Below are 26,836 nucleotides of genomic sequence, written 5' to 3'. Positions count from 1 at the left end.
AACGCAAATTGCATCCATTTTGTGCAAAAATGTCAAACCAACTGATTGTGTCCGCTTTGATTGAGTCAGTCGTGCTGCAGCCATTAGTTAACCGACTCTCATAACTGCAATGAATTTGTGTAAATACTTACTCTAAAGTTCACCATCTTTATTGGAATGTAAACAAACAAATATTAGGATTTCTCAAATTTTCCAAGCAAAATGGCAGTTATGATATTTGAAGTGTTTAACACAATTCTGCTGAAAACATTGGTAACTTCTGACTCTGCTTAATCTTTAAGTACTCTGCATTTTCATGTTAAACATTGTTTCCGCAACTGGAGTTATATGTTCATGTGATCTAAGCCAGTGAAACTATTTTTCTACACACAAATTTGAATCGAATACGAGCCTTACTCATTAATTAACCATTCACTTATGCAAGACTTTCATTGTAACTCATAAGAAATGGGCACTTCATAAGAAGTAGGCACTCAACAATACACCTACTAAATTTTGTTTATTGTTAGTTTACATAAGGTACATTGCTGAAACCACACCGAGGTAATGTTGAAGCAGCTTTCAATTAAATCTGTTCTGTAAAAGTTTTTGCCACAGTGTTATAATAAATAGGAAAGATTTATCTATGGTGCGTTGTCTGCATCATTTGTAATTAGTATGCCATACCAATGCCCTGATAATTTGAGTTGAACCACAGACATGTTTTAATGAAATAGCTATCACAACTTGCCAAGTTGCACTACCCTCAAAATGAGCTGTAAATTATCAGTTAAGTAATGAAATGAAATGCCTGGTCCATTTCATAGTTCATGTGTAATGTAATAAGTGAGTGAGAATTATTATTAGTAAGGGTAAGTGAGACTGTTGGTGTAAGATTTAACGTATCATCAGGAAGCCAGTGTTTAAAGTACTGACAGCCATTTGGGGATACCAGTTTTAATCATCAGTAAGGACACAAGAACCATTAATGGAAATTAAGGATGGAGCAATACATCCAATAAGGGAAAGCCAATAACTAGTGTATAGCAGATCAATGTGCGGGGCACAGAAAAACAACTGAAAACAGTATTCACACTAGCTTTTGAACACAAACTCTCTTTTTAATGAAAGTAAATACCTTCCAGCACACAGACAAAAATACACACTGCTGTGTGCATGGCAAGACTAATTATTGATACTAGATTATCAATAGCAGTTGCCTGAGCTGATTGAGATGTGGAGTGGGTAGGAAAGATCTTTGAACAGATGACTTGTGAAGAAGCAAGCTGGGATATTTTTAATTCCACTCTTGTTTTGCTATCTTCCTCCTTAAAATTCATTTTTTCAAATCTGACTAATTACCACTGACATACGTGAGTATAATCTGCATTTTCATAAAAGCTGGCTGTGTGGATTACTGATGATATTTTGATGGACTAAGAACATAATCTTTTAAGACTTAACAGATTAACTATACTTTGCCTCAGGAAATGAAGAAACAGGTATCACTTGCTGCATTCCATTAAATTAGTAGAAAAATAATTTGCAGACGTTAAGGAAGGTAGTCAACTCACTATTAGAAGATTAGTGAATATATCCTACATGACTCACTGTTATAGACCTAACTATAATGATAATGGGGAAGCCTGGGAATTTTGAAATAACTCTGTTCACATGAGAAATACATTCCACAGTGTCACAAAGTAAAATATGTGGAAATTCTTCTGAGGTGTGGAAGTACAAAGCTTCCTCATTAAAAATGAAAAGATTTTACGGCAAACAATGGAAACTCCAGGTAGGAACATCAATAATGCAGGAAGAAACAGATTGCTACTTACTGTAAAGAAGAGACATGTAGTTGCAGACTGGCAGACAAATGTAGCTTTTGGCCACAGCCATCATCAGTAAAGAGGACACACATGCGCACATGGTTGGACACAAGTGAACACAGATGGACACAAGTGAACACGGACGAGCACATGCGCGCAACCACCAAACTCCAGCATCTCAGACCAGCATTCCGGCCTGAGATGCTAGAGAAGGCAGTTGCTGATGAAGGCTGTGGCCAAAAGCTACATGCAAGTCTGTTTTAATCATGCTTGTCTGCAATTTGATGTGTCTTCTTTGCATTAAGTAGCTATCTGTCTTTTCCTACACTGTTAAGATTTTATAACAAATGTTACAGTTGCATTTTGGTGGTGGATGGATGATCCAAGCAATTTGAAAAATGTAAGAGTTCATTATGGAAGTACTTTATGACTACTACTATTTATTGCAGTCAAAGATCAAAATGATTAAAACAAGTAATGAAAGTTATGGTAAATTCTGGTATTTATAGATGTTATAATGTTATGGGAGGAATCTGAAATAGCAGTGCAGGAGAAACTTACTACTTTGACTAACCAGTTAAAATAATTCACATGCTGGCTGAGCAGATATTCACAAAACTTTGGCACATGCACCACTTAACCAATACACCTTATAGTACACATGTTTATTGTTCACAAGGATATTGGCAATTTTAGACAGTGTGTAAAGGAACAGCAGCAACCACATACATTTGTCTATTGTTGACAAAGGCCAGTGGCCGAAAGCTTTAATTGTGAAAGTCTTTCTGTTGTTCCTATCTGCGACTCAGCATCTCCACTATATGGTGAGTAGCAACTTTCCTTCTCATAATATTGTTGAAGATATAAGATTGATGAACTACGTTAGATATAGAGGCCTTGAGCAATTTGATTGTAAAAACAGTTATAAATAAATTGTCTCATTTCTATGAACATTATTACTAAAATGACAAATTACTGAAGGATGAAATATGGGTAAAACAGGATCAAACAGTGATAATTCTGAATGGACGCTAGTGGGAGAGGATAGAATTCAAATCTCTATCCAGCTATTCAGATTCAGTTTTTTTAGTTTACCTCTATTGTTCAGGATGAGTGAGAGGATGGTTAGTTTGGAAAGTGAATGGCCAATTTTGTTCTCCTACCTTATCTGATCCAAATGAGCTTCTGCACACCTGCTTCCATACTTTGTAAACCACTGTGAAATACTTAGCACATACTACTTCCCATTGCACCACATAATAATTTTCGGTTCTACTCCACTAACATAGGAGTGAGGGAAGACTGAGTGGTTAAATGCCTCTGTTTATGCTGGCTTAGCAGTCTCTTTGACAGCAGTACAAGGTCTGTTAGAGAAGTATTCGACCATTGGAGGAGGAAGAAGAAGAAGAAGAAGAAGACGACCCACCTGGAGTGTTGGACACCTAATCACACTAAAAGTAGTTCCCTTGGGACTCCCTACATGTTGCACACACTTTTCCCAGTGGTGCCACCATTATTGGGGCGTTTAGCTTGGCTGTTGTCGCTGCCATAATACGCTTTCTTGTGAAATCGATATCCTTTCAATAGCCTCTCGAGTTTGGTGAACAGCCAGAAGTTGCAGGGGGGCCATATTAGGAATGTAAGGAGCCCGTTTTAAGCACAGTAATCTGGTTTTTCACCAAAACAGTCTGAATCAATTGCAATGAATGTGCTGGAGCATTGTCATGATGAATGTGCCTATTTCCTGTTGACTGCAAGTATGATCTCTTGCACTGAACAGCATCACATCCTGCAGTGCTTTCTCTTGGTGTGCCACACTGTGGGAGTCAAAGAAAGCAGTCAGCATCCCTCTGACATTGCTGCACACTTGGTGAGTCTTCTTTGGGCTTGGTGACAAGGGATGCTTCCACTGTGACAACTGGGATTAGGTTTCCAGATCATACATTCACTCCCAGGACTCATCACCAGGGATTATGGTGTTCACAGAGTTGGGTTCACTGTTTCTGGAGTCCAGCATGTCCAGTGAGACATGAACACAAAGTTGCTTCTCCTCCATCACCAGCAGCTTTGGCACAAGTTTTACTGACACTCTTCATGGCCAAATCTTCCATCAGAATGGACTGTGCCAAAAAAAGGGCTGATGCTTACTTCTGCAATTTCTCTGATAGTTACTTGATGGTCTCACATCACTAGTGTTCAATTTAGCAATGATCTGGCCATTTTGGCATGTTGATGGTCAATTGGAGCAGGGCTTGTTCTCCACCGATGTGCAGTCATCTTTAAAACCATTTTACCACTCATTAATCTGTGTGATGCCCATAGTATCATCACCTAAAGCTGTCAATCTCCCAAATGGTTTCCACCTGGCTGTCACCCAGTTTCTGCCAACATTTGATGCAGTAGCACTACTCCAGTCATTCCATCATTTCCCTTGCAACGAAAAACTGACACTAGCAGTACCTCACAAAACAGCTGCTTGCCAGCAGCTGATGCCATCTACAGACAGGAAAAAAATTATGAATGTGCATGAAGGTTCAAGGTTGGCTCATGCAAGCAGGCTAGATTCAAATCCATCAGGTGTTCACAGAAAGTGAGCCTGGTAGTTTACTACTACACCTAGTATACAGGGTTTTTAATTACATCATTAGATTCTTCATTTAATATTGTTCTTGAAATTTTATAAGTAGACTTTTGTGGGATAACTGATGCTTATTTTCATATATTTGCCTGAACTGGACTTCCAGCATTTCTGTGACTGTCCAGTGGGTCATACAAACTTATGAGCAAGCGCATTGTCCTCCTTTGTATACAACTGGTATGCCCTTTAGAACTACACTGGTAATGATTAAAATTGCAAAACCAGGAATGGTAGCAAATAAAAAAATTAATTCACTTGCTTCCACAGTTTAGTAGGAAGAATAGATAATTAAATTTGTAGGAGATTTGGGGGTATACAGGAAGCAGAATTGAGCACACAGAGCTGGCTTCTGCGGTAGCAGCAGTGGCTGACACAGCTGTACATCAAATTGAGCAGAGCTTGGACAATAGATATGGGCACATCATTCCATGCTGCTTCACTCTTGCAGAAATGATCAATCAGAGTGGCTGGCGAGAGGTAGTGCAATAGCCTTTCAGCATGCTGTTACCAGATGTTTTCAGTACGAGAGAGATCAGGAGAATTCAACAGCCAGGGCTTCTGTAAGGAACTAGGTTAAGACAGCAAGGACAAAACTCAGTTTTTCTGCATAATGGAGATTAAGGTAAAGACACAGGCAATGTTAACACATCATAAATGCCTGCTAGCCAACTTACTAACTGTGCAAACCAAGGGTGTAATATTTATGTGGTGGCATCCCATACCATGACACCCACTGTGTGGACTACATTTCTGACAATGATTACAGTCTGGCAATAATCTTTTTCCTTTGAGCCTCCACACATGGATACGTCCATTGTGTGGCTGTAAATTGAACTGCGACCAGTATGTAAAGGTCTTGCATGCTACTCTAGCATCCAGTATTGCTGCTGTGTGCATGACTCACTCTGTGCCTTTCACTGCTGCTGCACCAAGCAAAGCTCAACAGTAGTCCCCGTGTTGACAATCATGGTGCTCCAGGCATCATGGCATTATTTTTTTGGAACTTAACTTGCTACAGAAAATTGTCTTTTATAATCCTAGGTATATGATGTAGTTTTACAGTCCTGCACAGCTCAAGCAAACAATGCTTGTGTCCTCTTGGGCAGCAGGCTTGTGGAGCCACTGAGATACTGCATGGCTTTTTCTATTGGCTCCCTGAACCCATTGAATCCATATTCACATGACAGTCATGGAATCCCAATGAACACAAGCAGCAGTATTGCAGAAAGATAAACTGCAGTCTTGATAGGCAATGAACCTGCTGCTGCTGCTCAATTCTGACATGCTGGTGCACATTTATCCTCCTTACATAAGGATAACAAAACCTTCTCACAAAGGACTAACAGTCACATACATTTTCTCAAGAGAAACTCTTTACATAATATATCATCATACACAACAAAATGTACGATTTTGTTAAACCTATTTTGTGCTTTTGTGCTGTTGTTGTGAAATATTAAGCATTTGCATATTATAATGTAATAGATCAAGGTGAACTAATTGCAGAACATGATACACCTTTTAATAAACAAGCTGACCCATAGTAAATGATTATTATGGGAACTTTTATTTTCCACTCACTGTAATTATTGACTTAATATGTTATATGCAAACATAATTAATGTCCTCATTATTAAATAATTTTAGAGAACCAGTGTGTTTCTTATATGCAGATTTATGTGCCCAGCTTTTCAGAATTCCAAATAGAAGGAAAAACTTTATATGATACTGTACGATGTAAAGTTCAGACACAAATGTTACGTCTGTAATTAAAATCTGAAACTCTGATTGTTGAAAATACATATGATGTAAATTCGAAGCTGGGAAGCATGTAAATTACTTAATTCTTACCAGAAAGTACATATTTATATTTTGTCAAGTATACAAATGTGCAGTTCAGTAACTCTATAATGAACTTCTCTAATTAGAATCAAGCTAAAATATTATTAGCAATACTCACGTTGGTACAACTGTTAATAATGTACATATACTCTGGTGGCAGAACTCAACAAACCAGTGTAAACTGAGTGCACCCAAGTGCCAGCGCAGTGAACGATTAATCATACGAGAGCCCAAGGTCATGTTGATAGGCACATCAATGTTTTGAGAAAATTCAATCAGAAATTTTAAAAATTATTAAGTATGTGAAGTTATTTAATTTGTATGTGATTTTATTTGAGATACTAAGTATACCAAATAATACAACTTGGAACTAAATTGTTGCAGTAAGCAGTCTCAGCTGACTTACCTTCTACAGTTGGATTATGAAATAAGCAAATCAAAAAGTAATGTTGCATTTGTCTGCTGCAATATACTGATATGCTTCTTAATTATTCTGAAGGTTGCACAATTTAAATGCACATATTTTAGCTACACTAAAGGCAAGGGGGTATTGCAATATCCAAGCACATAATAAACTGTGTGCCAGGTTGACTTTTTACATGTCAACTTCACGCTGGTGCAGTTTTAATGGCCCACAGCTTATGTTTTACTCCTCTGCGTACAGTCAATATCCACTAGCTGTCTTGTTTGGTGTTAGTCCCATAAACTTTATAAATATTCTAAAATGAATTGCTAGAGTTTCTTTTAAGTAATACATCTTACCGGAGCATCATGTTTCCTGTCAGTCTGGAGTGCCATACGACTTGATGCAATGTCTTTCATTGGGAAACTGTCTATCCTTGACGCACTATGCCGTTCACTCATACAACCAGTGACCTGAAATGAAAGCAATGAATCTCTGAACAGAGTGAGTACGTGTGTGAACACACGTTGTAGCTGCAGTTGTGTTACTGATACTTTAGTCAGTGATAAACAAGAACTCAAGAACTGTGCAAATAGTTCACTTATACAATACATGTGGACACCCTCAATATTTCAGAAAATTTCTAAGGTATCTAAACAAGGTTTTTCAATAGGACTTTATTCCCACCCCCTCCCCCTTCCCCCCAATAAATTTTATCTGTGTAGTGAAGCTATTTTTATTGGGAGCAGTGAACTATGATATTTTCATAATGCACAGAAATAGCAGTATAACAAAACAATATGTCCCAATTGTTTATGCTGAAACAATTAGCAAAAATACCCACGACATAACAGCTTTATGTGAAACTGATGTCTGTGCATACCAACCAGTTTGTGCCCTTTAGCTATAATCACGAAGAAATCTAAGAAGAAATGCTTTGTACTCTACCACTGTGCACTTCTCCTTTATACAACATTAATTGCAGTTAAGTTCATTGTTCCATTTTAAACCAATCATAATGGCAGTAGGTAAAGTTTTTAATGTTGATTATACAGGAAAAAGCTTACCCTTTCCCTATGACACAGAAAAAATTTCTGTTTCAATACCCTTAACAATCATGGAAAGGATAGATTGCTACTCACTGTAAAGATGAGACAGTTGCAGACAGGCCCAACAAAAAGACTTCATAAGAAAAGACGAACACACATTCACACAAGCAAGCACACTTTATGCAAATGATCGCTTTCTACGGCTGCTCAGACCAGGCAAATATGTCTAACAGGAGTAATTATCTGTAGCAGAGCAGTGAACACAGAGGGATGGCAGGGTAAGGGCAGGGAATGTGAAAAAGTGGTGCATAGCAAAGTGTGCAGGGACTAGGTGACAGACAAGGCTGGGGAAAGGGAACAGGAAGGAGAGTAGCACAGAAGGGGAAAAGAGCAGTGCAAAATGAGGGTGAGGGGACACGAGCTCCCTCAAAATATCAACACCACCTCTCCCATACATGTCACTTGGTCCTTATCAAACCAACATGCTATCTTCCTGGAAGTTGACCTCCTCCTCTCTCAGAGCTCCATCCACACCTCTGTCCACATTAAACACATCAATCACCATCAGTGCATGGATTTTGACAGTTGCCATCCTTTCCACATCAAAGAATCCCTCCCGTGCAGTGTAGCCATCTGAGTATGGCATATCTGCAATGATTGCACCTCCATTGCTCAGTATGGTGCCAGTCTCACAAAAGCCTCCACAGTCGGGCACAACCCCTCAGACCTAGACTGCAAACAGATTTGGTGTGCCAAATACCAATACACCACAAATCCTTCCACCACTCCCAATAATCAGTTACAAAATAATGCATCCCTGTCATCCAATTCCACCTTAGACTGGAGCAACTGAATCACATCCTTTGTCAGGGCTTTGATTATTTATCATCATGCCATGATATGTGGGACATCCTCCCAAGAGCCTTCCCATTCCTCCTAAAGCAGTGTTCCATTGCCCATCCTACCTCCACAACATTCTAGTCCAACCCTACACTACTACCAAACACACTGCTTGCCACAGTGGTCTTATCCCTGTGGAAGACCCAGGTGCAAGACTTGTCCAATCCAACCACCCAACACTTCCTATTCTGGTCCTAGCCCATCAGAGGCTGGACCACCTGTGAAAGCAGCCCTGTCTTGTACTAGCTCTGCTGCAATCATTGCACAGCTTTTTATATTGGTACGAGTACCAAGCAGCTATCCACCAGGATGAGTGGCCATCTCCAAACTGCAGTGTAGAGAGAGTGGACCAACCTGTTGCTCAACATGCAGCTGAACATAATATGCTTTATTTCAATGGCTGCTTCACAACCCAGGCCAGCTAGTTCCTCACTTTCCCCAAGCCCTCATGATGCTATACCAGGTGGCCTTGTCTGTTACCTCTAATCCATTGCATTCTGCCAGACATTACGGTTTTCTCTTCCCCCACCAATACCCTGCTATCCCTCGCTCCTTCCCCATTCCAAACTGATGCTCCCACTCAACACATTTCTGCTTCAGTCTGGCCTGAGCAACCAGAGAGAGAGAGAGAGAGAGAGAGAGAGAGAGAGAGAGAGAGAGAGAGAGAGAGAGAGAGATATCATGCTTTGGCTGGAAGTTTACTTAACATAAGTTATTTGTGAGAATGACCTATGTTCCACTGAGGACACACACACACTATCAAAAGATGGCTGTATCTCTTATAAACGTTTTATGTTGTGGAAAAAACCCACTGCATCCATCTTTATTTTTTATCTGTGCCTATGAGTAGTATGCAGTGACAAGCTGCAGCATGGTGACTGAATTAGCACTTCCTTGACATGGATGTTTATGCCTTGGGGACACACTTTCAAAGTATCACGAATACCACACAGAAAATGGACATACTATAATGCAAACACTCAAGACAAATGAAGACTGTAGGCCTTTGATCTTAAGTTGTGCATGATGTGGTTGGATGTTTTGAGTGATGTGTTTCAGTCTACAAGTTACTAACATTTGAATCTGTCTTCACAAATGATGTAAACAGCTGGAACAATACAGAATATTATTGTGGAAGATGTGTTCCTCAAGTGTGCGCATGTGTGCCAGAGTGGCAGCTGCCTGTTACAGCTTCTCAATACGACTTGCCCACTTAACCTGTGCAGTCAGTGGCAGTTTGCTGGTCTACACATTGGGTCGGATACAATTTTGGCAGTTTAGCACTTTTCTATTATTAGTATCCTATTATTTTGTGTACAGGAACTTACATGATTAGTTACCAATGTTTGTGATGAAGACTAGTAATGCCTAGATTAACTAATTATTTGAGCATTTAATTAGCAGTGTATGCCTTTGTGGACAAAAAAAAAAATGGCAGCAGAATCACTGGAATGGTTTAGGTTATTTGTGAAACAGAACAAAAAAGCAGTGGAGGAAAACAGTGAAGCATTTAACAAGAAATTAGAAAAAGTATTAAGAAACTCACAGGGCCTTTACAGTACTTAGGGATGACAATAAAACCAAATTGGAAGTTATCATTAAGACTCTATAGACTCGATGAAAAGCTAGACTTAAGAAGTTGGAAAAAAAAAATATCAACCAAAATTAGAGGCTAGAACTACCAAGTTTGCAGCAATTAAATCACATGCAAAAATGTTTGAAGAGGAATTTGAAGTCTATAGTTAACATACAGCAGAATAAAATTACTGCTATTGAGAAAGAATTAAATGATTTGCCTAATGAAGTACAAATGGACATTAATTCACAGTGTGATTTAGTGGAGGATGAAGTAAATAATTATCTGAAGGAAGTTCATAACAAAAGTACAAACCTTAATCAGATGTCAGGTACATACGCAAGCGGGTTGAAACAAAGCAGAGACAATTATTGAATGAAATTTTGAGTCCGCAAGCAACCTTTATTAGTTTGGAAGAGAGAATACAGGAGTTGGTACAACAAAACAAAAACTACAGGATGCAGCTGAATCCACTGGTATTAAAACCCTTTCTTTGTGAGATACTGTAGACCACAGAAAGGAAATACAGAAATTTTGTAACACCTTAGGAAATGAAAAAATAGAATTTAGAATTAATGAGAATAATATTAATATTGGTGTGCCTCATAGAAGACTAATAATAATGTTGGTGTACATCATTAGTTTGGGGATATTCAAATGGAAAATAGAATACCATTTTCTGAACAGTTTCAGAAGTTCAGACCAGATGGGGAGGTGCATCCAGTACATTTTTAAGGGCATTCTGTAGATCTTTACCGGAAAGATGCGAGGACTCCAGAAAGATAGATTATAGGCTTATTTGGTGATGCATCAGAATGGGGAAATGCCCATTCTGAAGGTTTCAAGTCCTGGGAGGATTTTTCAGGGAAGTTTTAAAAAGGCAATATTGGTCTCCCAGCACGTGACGTAAAGCATTATAACAGTTCATGGGGTAATTATAAGAAGTACATTGAGTGACATATAATAAGATCAAACTATTTAAATAATGCATTATAGGAATCACATTTAGGGAAAGTGTTAATATATCAGTTGCGGCATGACACACGACTACATTTTGTAGAGGCTGGGCAACTGTGAATGAGCTACCAACTTTTGTTGAGGGATTAGATACCTTCAACAAGGAATGTAATGAAAATATTAACATTACTAATCAGAACAAGAAACAAAGGCAATAGACCATTTCCAAAGGAGAGAGAAAAGAATTTCTGTTCCATCAACAACAGACTACAACTAGCAATAGTAATACACATTCGCAGATACTAATACCTACCCCTGATAATGTGAACAATAATGCTAGTAATACTTCGGAATTGGTGAGGATGTAATAACAGGTAATTATCTGGTAATAACAACAGAAAAAACAGAATGTGCTGGGTTGAGGGCCAGGATCCAGTATGTGACTGATCCATAGTTGACACATATATACAAAAATTAATAGCCTAAATCCATACAATGCTAAGTAATGAATGGTTACTAGAGGAGGCAGAAGGTGAAACTGAAGGTATACCGCCAAAACCTGTTGTGTTAGGAGAAGTGTGTGGACATAAGGTACATATATACATTGATTCAGGTAGTGAAGTATTGATATCAAAAGAATTAGTACAGACTATAAAACATGAACAATTAGTTCCTCTACTACCAGTTATTGGAGTATATATTGTAGGTATTAGCAGAATAAAATTTTAGTCAATTTAGTCTGAGATGAGAGTCCATAGAAAATTGGGCCGGTTTCAATGTATACAGTCTATAATAGTTGTTTCAAATGTTCACAGACATATTGTTGGGGATAGACTGGCTGCTAAAGTGCAAAGTGATTTCAGATTTTCGTACAGCTAGCAGTCATGTGAAGTTTATGTTAAGCGTATATTGCTACCTTTCAAAATAATGAAGTTGTTATGCAGAATATAGTAATAGAGAGTAAATGTGTCCAAGATGTAAATGGACAATCAGAAAATGACACTATCAGATTCTAGCAAATTAAAAATCAGTTTTCCCCAATGAGCCAGGAGTCATAGGAAGTTACATCTGTCAGTTTAATACCAAGAATATTAACTCATTCATATGCAAACTTTATCTTGTGCCTTTAAGTTTAAGGTCTGCAGTTCAGGATGAAATTAACAGTATGGTTATCATGAGGTGATTGAACAAAGTACTAGTTTGTGTAACAGCCAACTGTTAGGGGTTAAAAAAACCACAGGAAGTGTGTTTTTAGTTTTAGATGCATGTATACTTAATGATTACATAAAAACACAAAGAGATGGACCTGTAAGTATTGAGGAACTGTCAGCCAGATTTGAGCAGGCCCAGTATGTTAGCTCAATGGATTCAACGGCCAGATATTGCCAGGTGAGGTTGCATGAAAACCCCAAGAATTATACTACTACTATCTTATTTGATGGAAAATCTTACCAATCCTGCATCTTACCTTTTGGTTTGAATTCTCTGTGTCAGTTTTGATTCTAATTCTGGGTTAAGCATCAGCAGGAGTATTACTACAAGAGCTATGATGACAGTGACGACATTCTGTCGGTGGTGAAAAAATTGGAAAGAACTTCGTACCCTGTGCATTATACACATCACGGGGGAAGGTAATGGGGAAATCCTGTACATGCAGTTTAACAGTCTGAAATATGACATGCTAACATAAGCGTAATGAGTGGAAGATGGTAGTGTCATCTATAGAGAAATCTGTTGACTGATAGCACACGTGTGTGGTCAATAACACAAGACTGTTTTATCAGTTTTAAACAGAGTTAAAGTAGGCAGTACACAAGAAATGGGAGTAGCAAACACAAAGATTATGGTATAAGTAACAATCATCAATCAGTGTAAGAAGACAAACAACAGTTAATCACCCAGATATACATTATAAGATAAGGAGAAAATAAAATAAAGTTTTTTCTACCACCATGCAGGTTTTGCCATCAATATAAAATCAGTTGAGTCTTCAGAGGGTGAAAATGGCAATTTCAGTCCTTTCTTTGCTATGCTTTGTGGAATTTTTATTGCCAAATTGAGCTGTACGTGTTGGCTTCAATAATTTTAAATTGAAACATTGGAGGAGATCTAAATGATCTTCAGGAAAGGAATACCATCGCCCAAAGTTACAACACCAAATGTTTTTTGTACAGCAACAATCATTTAGGGAAAAGCGATTTTGTATAGGGAGTATAGTGCGGTATGCTTTAAGAAAAGGGGCGAGGACACGCCAGAAATAAAGGAACCCCTCTGTCAGGACTTGAGACATGAAATTGAGGTACTGTGCACAACTAAATTTTATATGGAGAAGTGTACTGTGCCTTAGGTGAGTTGGAGTTTAAATTAGTAGGCAGACTTGTAGAGAGGCTGTTCTACAACTAAGCACAGGTGCATTCAAGAAAAAAATGGCCTGTACCACATTTAGGGTAGAGGAGTCTGGGGACAGGTGTACAAAATAGAGGGGCTATTCCTTAGGTGAATCTGCAGAGTGTAACATAAACTGTTTTTGTAGGGAATGGATAGGTGACACTCATCTGAAAGGAAGAATGGTTGTACAGTATCTGCCCATAGAGAGGATTGAACTCAATTATTAAGGTTGGAGAAGATGCGTTGAGTGACTGTGTCACTTTGTCAAAGGAGTATCCAAATTAGTTAGGAGCAAACAACTTTACAATGGAACCCACGTGTGGTAATCTATATTCCATGTTGTCGACTTTTTCAAAAGGATGAAATTAAGTAATTTCTAATGATAAACTTCTACTGTTACCCAGCAATGTATTTCAGTTTAAATGAAGTAAACATCTCATCCTCTTTGTAAGTTAAAAGCATAATTAATGTTCTGGGGTGTGTAATGACTGAGCACAAACACCATGGTATGCTGAATTGCTGGAGACAGCTTCCACACTAACTCTTTGTGACAACATAATCATGCATGAAGATTTAAAGAAAAGTTTCCATATATTTAGTACAGATAAGTGAAACTCATCAATTGTAATATGATACCAGATATTTTACATTTAATTGTAAATAGTAGGTTGAAGGAGTTTTGCATGAAATCTTTGTCTCAATGGGGAGATTTGTAGGGTATCATGGGTTGTTCGTGAGAATGACTATGTTCCACTGAGGATGGTCATATTGGCAAAGGATGGTCAAGTCTTTAATAAACATGTTATGTAGTAGAAAAAGAAAATCCACTGTGTGCACCCCGATCTGTGGTGATGGCATGTATGCAGTCACGTGACACACTAGGAGCAAGGTAAGGCATAGTTAGCATGGTGCCCTTCCTGGATGTGGACATTTATGCCTTGGTGACACCCTTTCAAAGGGTACAATGTAAACACTCAGGACAAATGACTATTGTAAATCTATCTTGGGTGAAGTTTGATGTGGTCAGACGTATTGATTGATTTGGTTCAGTTTATGAGTTACTGATATTTGGATCAGTCTTCACAACTGATGTAAATAGTTGGAACAATACAGAAGATTACTGTTGAAAACCTATTCATTATTCTGTAGTTGAAAGTAGTGAGATACTCTTACAACATGAACTTGTCAGGATACGAAGTCAAGAGGAATAAGTTTGCACATGGCTGTGGTATGGAGTAGCCGCACTAAGAGAACAAAAATAATTATTAGTCTCACTTGAGTGCTTCAAGTGCTTTGGTAGTTGAGTTTCTGGGTCTCTGCATGTTAATCTAACTTACTACACACAGTTCTTCCACTTTCTTCCATGTCTACTATAGAGTGACAAAGTACATTTATATTGTCCTTGTTTGTGTGTGTAGTATAGTTTTCCATAGTCTTTATTATGGATAGGGACTGTGATTGCTGTGTGTAAATGGGAATGGTGTTGGTAACACTTCAATCTCAGCTCCAGGTTGTGCTGGGTTCCGTTATAGCTTGAAGCTGCAGTGGATGGGCATCACTGTTGGCTGGCTGTGTGGATCTAACCAATGTCCAGCGCATCTGACCCCTCACCCCTGGTCGAGTGGGAGGTCACCTTGGGGTGCAGCAGGTGGTGAAAGACTCCCAGGGAGTCGCACATAAGGCCTGCCCAGTTAATCTGACAAACATATTCCAGGTGCTGTCTGTGGCTGACAACCTCTCAGCCAGCAAAATCCGGGCAGTCACAGAGGGTGGGATTATTGGTACCTTGGAACTCCAATGTTAAGACACGTTACGGGGTCCCTTAGGAACATGGGTGCCAAGGAAGGAAGAAAACCAATATGCACTCAGTGTGCATACCGAGTGGAACCATTCCAGTCATGGAGCAGGTTCTTCCAGATGTCATGAAGAGCACTGGATGCAGCCAACTGCAGGTAGTGGTGGCTTATGTCAGTAATTTGGATTGGAAGAGATTCTACCTGGTTTCAAGCAGCTAACATAAGTGGTAAAGGTTGTTAGTATTGCTTATGAGATGAAAAGCAGAGCTCACCATTTGTAGTATTGTCTACATGACCAATCAGGGATCTCTGTTACAGAGCTGAGTGGAGGGTCTGAATCAGAGACTCAGACAATTCTGCAACTGCGTAGGCTGCATATTCTTCAATTTGCGCCATAATGTGGCTGGGTTTCAGGTTCTGCTGACTAGGTCAGGAATCCCACTACACACAGGAAGTCGCTACGTGGGTTGCAGGGGCTGTGTGACATGGACTGGGTGGTTTTTTAGGTTACTGGGTCTCAGGGAAACACAAAAAAGGCTTCAGTCTCAAAGAATGCAGGTCAAACACAGGAACATAGAGGAACTATTGGTGTAACAGTTGGAAATTATTGTAGCTGTTTTGGGAAAGTATCGGAGCTCCAGGTGCTAAGAGAAAGCACGGATGCTCAAACCATTACAGGCAATGAAAGCTGGCCTAAAGGTGGAGATAAGTTCAGCTGAAATTTTTGCAAAGAACCTAACAGTGTTCTGAGAGGATAGGCTAAACACAGTTGGCAGTAGCATGGTTGTTGCTGGTAGAATAGTTTACCTTTTATAGAAATTTAAGTAGATAGTTCCTTTGAGTTCCTTTGAGTTAGTGGGGGCAGAGGTTATTCTTGGCAACCGGTACAAAATTATAATTGGATCCTTTTACTGACCTCCCAACTAGGATGATACAATTGCTGAAAAGTTCAAAGAAAACTTTAGTCTAATTTCAAACAAGTACCCAACTCATACGATTATAGTTGGTGGTGACTTCAGTTTACCCATGACAGACTGATGAAAATACATGTGTAAATCTGAAGGTATACATAATACATCATCCAAAATTGTGCTAAATGCATTCTCTGAAAATTATTTTGGGCAGTTCATGAGCCTACACAAATATTGAGCAGTTATGAAAACACACTTGACATCTTAGCAACAAATAATACTGTGCTAATAATTATCATCAACACAGGGTTTCCTTAGCGAAATTAAATATTGTAATTTCCAAATTCTTCAAAAATAAATGAAAAATACACCTATTAAAAAAAAGCACATAAAATTTCACTTAACACCTTCCTTGGAGACAATCTCCACTCCTTCCAGATTAACAATGTAAGTGTAGATCAGGTGTGGCTTGAATTGAAAGAAATAGTATCAGCAGCAGTTTAAAGATTTATATCAGATAAATTAATAATTGATGGAGCTGATCCCCATTGCTACACATAATGGGTCATAACACTGTTCCAGGACAATGAAAAAAGTGTGCCAAATTTAAGCGAATGCAAGATCTCCAAGACTGGTGATCTTTCGCAGAAGCTCAATACTTAGTGTGGACTTCAATGCAAGATGCGTATAATAGTTTCCGCAATGGAACTTTGTCTTGAAACCTGCAGAAATTCCAAAGAGATCCTGGTTGTATGTCAAGTATACTAGCAGCAAGACATAATGACACTATTTATGACAGTGCTGCTAGAACAAAGTTACTAAACACAGGCTTCTGAAACTCCTTCACCAAAGAAGACTAAGCAAATACTCCAGAATTAAAAATCAAGAACAGCTGCCAACATTATTAACTTTAAGTAAATAGCCTCTGAGTAGTCCAGCAATTTAAATCACTTAATAAAAGCAAGTCTTCCAGTCCAGATTTTATACCAATTAGGATTTTTCAGAGTATGCTGATAAAATAACTCTATACCTAGCAACCATATACAACCATTTGCTCAACGAAACATCTGTACACAAGCATGGAAAGTTGCACAGGCCACACCAATATACAAGAAAGACAGTAGGAGTAATCCGCTAAATTCCAGGCCCATATCATTGAAGTCTATGTGCAGAAGGATTGTGGAACATATATTGTGTTCGAACATTACGAATTACCTCTAAGAGAATGGTCTATTGACACACAGTCAACACAGATCTTTGACTTTCTAATGTTTGTTTCAGTATCATTAAATGTTTATAAAATATTACTACTGTCCACACCACATTTGAGAAATTGTTTATGATCAATAAATATGTTTATGTCTGGCAAAAACACCATATTTCAGGCCACATTACATAACAGGGTGTACAGTTTTTTGTCTCAAATTAATCACTTATAACTATAAAATCTGTGTTTTGATATAAAGAAAAGCCGTCAAATCCGTACTTACAGAAAATACTAGGTGCATGACCACATGGAACACCACATATGACACTAGTATCCAGTCCAGCCATACAGGAAGTTCAGCCTTTCCCAGTTTTGCAGCAAAGAAAATTGTAACAACTGTAAATCAGAAAACAGACACCAAAAAGTTAATTGATTTCATTTTTTTCATTTTGTTTAGATATAACTAACTGAATCAAGAAATAAAACCTTTTAATGTAATTATCAATGTGAATCGCATAAACCCCCTCCCTCTATTGACAGTATGGGGATCTACAAGGGGGAGCAGGAGGGAGTAGCATAGTACTCTCTCTCTCTCTCTCTCTCTCTCTCTCTCTCTCTCTCTCTCTCTCTCTCTCTGTCTGTCTCTGTGTGTGTGTGTGTGTGTGTGTGTCCCACTCCTGCCTCTCAATATTATGCTACTCCCTCCTGCTCCCCTTGTAGACCTCTATACTCTCAACATAGATGTGACAGGGTGGTCAGGAACAAGTTAGTGAAGGAAACTTCCTGGCAGGTTAAACCTGTGTGCTGGACCAAGACACTAACTTGGGAGCTTTGCCTTTCACGGGTAAGTGCTCTGGTAGAATTAAAGCTGTGGGGACAGACCATGAATCGTGCTTGGTTAGCTCAGTTGGTAGAGCACTTGCCCGCAAAAGGCAAAGGTCCCAAGTTCGAGTCTCAGGAAGTTTCATATCAGCATACACTCCACTGTAAAGTTAAAATCTCATTCTGGAAGTTAGTGAAGGTTTAGGCTGGGGATGGGGATTGCAGAAACAGCATATACTGGGGGAGGCAGGGTGGAAAGCTCTTTTTGGCTAGAGGTAATCCCAAGCATGTGGGAGACTCGAGTAGCTGAGGCAGCTTCCACAGATGGTACTGGAAATGCTATTCCAACTGTTTAACGGCAGGAGTTTCTATTGCAGCAATATGCTGCAGGAAGTTGTGATCACAGAGTAAAAGGATTTTGTGAAACAAACAGAGGCTGTCAAGTATGGCTTTGATCTTTCACAGGGCCAGATCAGTGACTGTGAGGGACTGATGGAGCTGGGAAAGGTAAAGAATCTTGCACTAGGATAGGTGACAGGCTGAGATGGCAGTTTTAATGGTAAGTCCATTAGGAGGGGTACCATGTGTCTGACAAAGTAGTTTGAAGTAAAATTCTATGCACAACTTTTTAGAAATTGTAAGTTCACGTAAATTCGAGAATTATTATTTTACTCGTGATTGTAGTAATGCATAAATAATCAGGCACATGAGCCCATGTGGACAGTGTTGGTCATTTGCACCAATATACATCAGAAATTTCATTATGCAGCCATTAATTTCCAGTGGTATGTAGACTTTTCCTCCATCTTCACTGCTCTGGCGATTTTTGCAGCTGATGCATTTCTCACACACACACACACACACACACACACACACACACACACACACACCAACCATTCTGCTGAAGTGTTATGAATTTAGCTCATTTCTATTTGGCACAGACACTTGGAAATAATCTCTTATGTTTTGAAGATACAGTATGTAGAGTACTATTATAATGTTTATATCTAATTTCCTTGTTCACTATGCTTACTTGCTAAAATATGTGCAGAATTTCCAATGAACCAGTGAACCCAATTAAATATTGGTCGTTGTCTCGTTCCAGGGTGAGGCCTGAATGCTGCTCCTATTGGCTGTATAAAAGCTAAAATTGTTGTAATTGTGCCAAGAATTGCATGTGGATTGTCTTCTTGTGACCAGCCACGTAGTTCCACAAAGATTATGACGAAACCAGCGATGGTGAGGACCCACGTGGTGACCATCAACATGCGATGCCACTGGAAACAATTTCCAAATAAGTTTGAGCTATAAAGTAATGGAAGTATCACATTTCAAAGTCTGTTTGTTTACGGTAGCCTTATTCTTTAGAAAATCAATAATTAAATATCTGGGAATAAAATAATCTTAAGTAAGATCTAAATACGCAGAGTTACACAGCAGCACACTTACTGCAAACCACAAGTCCTTTTTGCAGAGTTGTGTACCGACCCAAGTTTGTCTGAAATATCTCGCCAAGAGAATTCCAAGACTTGCCGTTCCTATCCATGCAGCTATCATGAACGCACCGTGGAGACGGAGCAACACTTTTGAAGCAGCAGTCCATCCCGTTACATCAGACAAGTATTTAGCAGATGATGTACTGACCTTAGCAGAGTGGATACCAATATTATTATCTGAAAATAAAAGTTATGTTCATTTTCTGCTAGTATAGAACTGCTTGTGGAAATACAACCAATCATCAGACATACAAAATTTATGATAATGGAAAATATGTTGGATTAATGGTTGGCTGCAGAACCCACCCATTAAATCAGTTAAATAGAATGCAGACTGTTAGAAAATTTCACTTTTTGTCCAAAGATGATCTTCAGATGAGAGACAATAACACACACATTCAGACTTACACAAAAAGCCCAAGCATGCCCGCACATGGTCATGGCCTTCTTTACGCTGATAGTTTTCAATAGCCTACTTTTAAATGTGTGTGCCAGTCAACACATCCTCCATCTGGTGATCAGCAATATGTTCAGTTCATACTGCTATTATTATTCCATCCCAGATTTTCCATTGTTCAAGTAGACAGAAATATGTATATGACGTAAGGTGAGAAGCACAATTCAGACAAAAAGACTAACAACAACAAGAACGCTCTTACTGTGATACAAACAGAGAAAAAGGAACCAAACACCCAAGCAAGCAGGCACATTTTAGGGACTTTCCCTGTTTGCACATGCACATTTTATATGAAGAGTGTCAAACAGTAGACAAAACCAGCCAGAAAAATATACAAATCTAAAAATAGTTTAATGTATTTATTAAAAATTTTAAGCCACTAAGTTAGGCAGTAGAAAAACACATTCAAAAACCTTTGGAAAGTAAATTGTTAAAACTTATTTTTGTGGCCATTTGAAGTTAAAGATATATTTGAATAGTCTCTTAAAATATATAGTTGAACATGAAAAACTCTTCAGAAATATAAGGAATATTATGTGATTCTTCAATTTCTCCCAGCGTATTTCTTGCTCGAACAGTCCACAGGTGTACAGCCGATGCATAGTGTCCAATGGGCACAATATTTCAGTGATCAGACATGTCACCATCGTCAGGTGCGCTGACGAACTGAGCTGAGTGCGGGCGGCAGTCCTAAATCCCCCTTCCCCGCGAGGCGTTCTCTCCGCGGCCATGCGTCGGCAGTCGCTGAGAGGCTGGCGTCAGAGTCTATGGTGGCGTCGGTGTAACTGAATCATCCGCCCTGGTCGCTTGTTCGTTTTCATTGCTGAGAGTCTTTCTAATTAGGTTCAGTGCTGGTTCCCATGCCTTGCAGAAGTTGTAGCTGCAATCTCTGTTGATGAGTCCATCCCTGGTATGAATTTTGATAGCCTCTCTAACGATGCTGTCCCAGTATTTAGATGTCTGTGCCAAGACCCTGGTATGTTGGTAGTCCATTTCACGATTTTCGGACAAACAGTGCTCTGCGACTGCCGACTTGTTGGGGTACATAAGTCGAGTGTGCCTCTGATGTTCTCAGCAACAATATTTGATGGTGCGCACTGTCTGTCTAATGTAAGTCTTCCCACACTCACAGGGAATCTGGTATCCACAAACCTAGATCGTCTGACACTTCCCAATAGTGCTCGTGTTTTATTGGGCGGGCAAAAGACAATTCCTACTCAGTGTTTCCTCAATATTCGTCTTATTTTCCCCAATAGTGCGCCAGTATACGGTATATAGGCGGTGGCTATCTCTTCCTCCGTGACTTCGTCCATCTCCATACGCTGTACTGTAGAGGAGGGGCAGAGAGCGTGTCTACTCAATGGCAGATACTAGACTGCTGCATGGAGGGTTGCGAGTTCAAAACTCACCTGCACTGTAAAATTTTAATTTCTATATTTGGTTTGAGTACATTCTACAAGTATCCACAAATATCAAGAATCATTGCCACGCTATTTTATGTGCAAGTGCTGAATAGACCTTCATTAAGTGAAGTTAGTGTTTGTCATTCATCTAATTATACCTTCCTCTACATGACATTATTCTGGTGGAGACACTGGGTATTGGAAGTTGTGATAGCGCACATTATCGACGACACAGTGGCTTCAATCAGGCCATGACAGAGCCGCCGTTTATGTGGCGAGAAACCCGAGTTCGAGCCATATTCAGCAATTCGCAATCTACCGGAGACAGAAGAAGAGGACATTACGATGACAGCAACTGCGTGCCACCACATGAGACATCCTTCCAGGTTCTCTGGTGACGATGGCCAAGATCCAAACAAGTGGATGAAGGTATATGAGCGTATAGCCAAATTTAACACACCGAGCGAGGTGGCGCAGTGGTTAGACACTGGACTCGCATTCGGGAGGACGACGGTTCAATCCCGCATCCGGCCATCCTGATTTAGGTTTTCCGTGATTTCCCTAAATCACTCCAGGCAAATGCCGGGATGGTTCCTCTGAAAGGGCACGGCCGACTTCCTTCCCCATCCTTCCCTAATCCGATGAGACCGATGACCACGCTGTCTGGTCTCCTTCCCCAAACCAACCAACCAACCAACCAAATTTAACAAATGGGATGACACTGTGTGTTTGGCTAATGTAATTTTCTACTTGGAGGGCACTGCCAAGCAGTGGTATAAGAACAATGAGGAGACGTTCACAAGCTGGGAAGTATTCCAGGTAGAACTGCGCAAGTATTTCGGTGACACAAGACGACAGAAGTGCAAGGCTGAAGATACATTAAAGTGCAGGGCACAGCGTCCACGAGAAACTACAGCATCCCACATTCAAGACGTCTTGGAGCTGTGTAAAATAGTGGATCCTAGAATGAAGGAGGAAGATAAGGTTGCACATCTCATGAAGGGTGTTGCTGAGGACATGTATCAAGCCCTACTCCTGAAAGAGGCTTCGACAGCAGGCGACTTCATAAAATGGTGCCAGTATATCGAGACAAGGCATCAAAATAGAATTACACACAAGAAGTCTGAACGGCTTCCAAATGTCATATCGATGTCTGGGATGGAGGAAGGAACCAATTTCACAAGTGTTCATCAGATAGTGAGAGAGGAAGTTCAGGACGCACTTGGATTGCACGGCGAGCAAAAAACCGAGACACTTCAAGAGGTCATAAGGGAGGAAGTGGAACAGACATTGAACCCAATCTCTCATCCTGCATTTCCCTTTAAAACGATGAAAAAGTCGAGACCCAGGTGAAGTTATGTTCCTACAATGCCGACTGATGTTTGGAGGACCCAGGATAACTAACCAGTATTTTTCCACTGCAGACGACCGGGACATGTGGTGCGCTATTGTCGAGTAAGGCTGCATGTATTTGATGATGCCCGTGCCAAAAGACAGCAGACCAATCTTAGCAGATGCCAACTCTGGGACAACGAAGACAAATATGAAGATTTTGGTGCAGGATGATGTAGGTCACCATCGCTGCAAGCTGGCCACTGGAGAGGATGCTCCCAACACTCCAGTCAAGGTCTCCATCACCTTTTAGAAGCTCCAGCCAATCACCCAGCCACCACAACCTGGAAAACAAAATGGTGCCACCTTCCTTGGAGGTGAGGCCACCGAAGAGAAAAATCCTCCACCATCGATCACTATGAAAATGATAGGAAAATATGTCGATATCCTCATGGATGGCCGACCAGACCAAGCCCTTGTGGACACTGTAGCATCATATTCAGTCATTTCGGAGAAGTACCGTTGCCAGTTGCAGAAAACCATATTCATCGACAAATAAACATCAGAGCTGAAGGTGGCTAATGGGAAATATGTAAAACCTATAAAACCTGCAGGAAGATGTGTCATTCATGTGAGTAACTAGCCATACACAGCCCTTAGAATTCATCGTCTTAGAAGAGTGTAGTCAAGACGTCATTCTCAGATGGGACTTTTTGAGAGCTCCTCAAGCAATTATAGATTGTAGTTGCTCAAAGATTATGCTAGACTGTGGACAGAAAGATGTGCATCTGCATGTGTAGAGACTGTGTGTGCTGGACGAAGTAATCATTCCTGCAGTCAGCGCTACAAAGGTAGCTGTCATGTCATACCATGCATCAACCCATGGATCTTTTAGTGGAATGTAAGAGAAGCATACCACTGAAGCATAACTTGGTCATCCCAGCCTCTATAGTCTCATTGAAGAATGGATTCGGTGAATTGTGGATAGTTAACTGTCGCCGAGAACCGCAGATCCTTCCAAGACACGTGTGTAGTAAATGCTGAGCTGTCAATTGCAGAACAGCCGAGCGTCCTAGACACCTCCCATGCCGAGTCTGTGGGCGAAATTAGTGCTACCACTACGAGACAAGATCTTCTAGCTTGACTATCACCACATCTCACTAAGGAACAACAGAAGAAGCTACTTGCCATTCTTCAAGAGTTCTCTGAATGCTTCAATCCACAGGTGACAAGCAAATTAGACAAATTGACCGTGAAGCACCGGATTAGCACTGGAGACCATCAACCAATAAGCCAGAGAGCATACCGTGTGTCAGCAATGGAATGTCAAATAATTCATGACGAGGTAGAGAAAATGATTAAGAATGACATCACTCAGCCTTTGCAGAGCCCATGGTCGTCACCAGTGGTTCTTGTCAGGAAGAAGGATGGCAGCTGGCGCTTTTGTGTTGATCACAGGAAGCTTAATAAGATAACTAAACAGGATGTTTACCCCCTTTCCACGAATTGATGGTACACTCGATTCTCTGAAGGGGGCTAAGTTTTTCTCTACCATGGACATGTACTCGGGATACTGGCAAATTGAGATAGATGAGGCGGATCGTGAGAAAACTGCATTCATCACCCCCTGAGGGCTTGTATGAGTTTAAGGTAATGTAGTTTGGTTTGTGTAATGCACCAGCACCTTTTGAAAGGATGATAGGATGACGGATGATCTTCTACGTCACCGGAAGTGGTCGATGTCTTATTTAGATGACATTATATTGTTCTCAGAGACATTTCATGAACACACAAAAAGACTGAGGGCTGTTCTTAAGTGTCTCCAACAAGCCGCACTGAAACTTAATCCAATACAGTATCTCTTTGGAGCAAAAGAAATCAAAATACTTGGGTACCTTGTGTCAAACGAAGGTGTGTGGCCAGACCCATAAAAGATGAGAGCTATAACGGAATTGCCTATTCCTAAAAGTATTAGAGATGTGAGAAGCTTCCTCAGATTACTTTCTTATTACCGTCGTTTTATCAAAGACTTTTGTATCGAAGCCAGGCCACTCCAAGAATCGTTAAAAGCCAATGCTAAATTTATCTGTGGTGGTGCTCAACAAGATTATTTCTATGTGCTGTGAAAAGCTTTGACGACTGACCCTGTACTTTATCTGTATGATGGGAGAGCACCTAAAGAACTACACACAGATTGCATTGGGTATGGGGTTGGTGCTGTTCTGGTGCAGATTTCAGATGGAAAAGACAAGGTTATAGCCTATGCTTCTAGGACACTTAAAAAAGCCCAGAGAAACTACTCAACTGCAGAAAGAGAATGTCTTGCTGTGATCTGGGCCATGTGCAAATTTCGACAGTATCTCTATGGAATGCCATTTACAGTTGTTATGGACCATCATTCACTTTGTTGGCTGACAGGTCTTAAGGATCCAACAGGATGACTTTCCAGGTGGGCACTGTCTTCAAGAGTGTACAAAAGTGGAAGAAAACACCAAGATGCCGGCCGTGTCTCAAGAAACCATATGCAAGGCCATCAAGACTTTGATGAAGATAGTGATTGTCTCTCAGCACTCCAAGATCTCTCTATTGAGCAGAAGAAGGACGCCAAGATATCTCAAATTATGCTTGCCGTAAATCCGGTCAGAGGATGTGAAAGGACAATTTAAGATTAATTAAGAAAAACTTTGATCTGTTTGGAAAGAGGTGGCTACCAGTGATTCCTAAACATATGGCTTAGATGTTCTACAGAAATTCCACGACACACCCGAGGCCGAACATCTAGAATTTATTCAGACATACGATAGGTTCTGCAAGAGATTTTTTTGGCCAGGTTTATCTAGGAGTGTCCGTCACTATGTGTCGCACTGTAGAGAGTGCCAGAGGAGAAAGGCAGTCCCTTAGAAACCACCTGGCTGACTCATACCAATTCCACCAGCTGAAACGCCTTTCCAGCGTGTTGGGATTGACCACCTTAGATTATTTCCAACGTCTGCTAGTGGCAATAGATGGATTATTGTTTGCACGGATTATCTGACACACTATGCCATTACAAAAGCCGTGGAAACAGCCAAAGCATTCTAGGTAGCCAAATTCATCGTAGAAGACATTGTATTAAAACACGGTGCCCCCAAGGTTGTTAATTATGGAACGAGGGAAGTTTTTCAATTGAATCTTGTGACAGAGAGGAACCATCAATGCAACATTACTCATAACATGACGACTACCTACCGTCTGCAAACTAATGGGCTTACTGAATGCCTTAATAAGTCCTTGGCCAACATGCTATCAATGTTGAGCAGAACAACTGGGATGAGGTGCTACCTTTCGTGACATTTGCCTTCAACACCGCCAAACAAAACACCACAGGATTTATGCCATTTTTCCTGGCGCATGGGCATGAGGAGGAGACGACGACGACGACGACGACGACGACGACGACAACGACAGACACTGTGTTTCTGTTACATCCTGATGACATGGATGACGACTACATCGGCCAGGTGTTAACCAGAGCTGATGAACCTTGGCAGTTAGCTTGACTCCGCATGCTGCAGGCTCAAGAAAACGATTGCCGAAGGTATGACACGAGCCACCACCCTGTTGTCTACTAGCATGCTGACAATCTCTGGATCTTCACTCCTGTTCAGAAGGTTGGTCTCTCTGAGAAGCTCCTCAGGTGATACTTTAGACCTTATAAGGTTGTAAGACAGTTGTCTGATGTTACTTGTGAAACTGAAGATTTCGACCCCGACACAAGACTACGAAAGATCAGAGATACGGTCCATGTCCTTCGAATGACGCCCTATAAGGATCCTGCAACCCAGGGTAAATTCGAAGCTCCAGCGACAGGC

General features: G+C 40.2%; 1 protein-coding gene across 1 annotated transcript in view; it reads right to left on the bottom strand.

The window, feature by feature from the left end:
• Positions 1–26,836, bottom strand: part of LOC126484394 (putative ferric-chelate reductase 1 homolog) — a 360,497-nt gene that overhangs the window by 4,204 nt on the left and 329,457 nt on the right. Inside the window, exons 8-11 of the mRNA XM_050107891.1 lie at positions 19,747–19,970; positions 19,331–19,574; positions 17,759–17,871; positions 7,051–7,164 (exon numbers count right to left, since the gene is read on the bottom strand). Of these exons, the coding sequence (XP_049963848.1) occupies positions 7,051–7,164; positions 17,759–17,871; positions 19,331–19,574; positions 19,747–19,970 (695 nt within the window). The remainder of the gene's footprint in view (positions 1–7,050; positions 7,165–17,758; positions 17,872–19,330; positions 19,575–19,746; positions 19,971–26,836) is intronic.

This window comes from Schistocerca serialis, chromosome 6 (genome assembly GCF_023864345.2).
Source record: "Schistocerca serialis cubense isolate TAMUIC-IGC-003099 chromosome 6, iqSchSeri2.2, whole genome shotgun sequence".
NCBI classification, from domain to species: domain Eukaryota; kingdom Metazoa; phylum Arthropoda; class Insecta; order Orthoptera; family Acrididae; genus Schistocerca; species Schistocerca serialis.
Note: the sequence above shows the minus strand (reverse complement) of the source record. Positions and strands in the feature narration are given on the sequence as shown.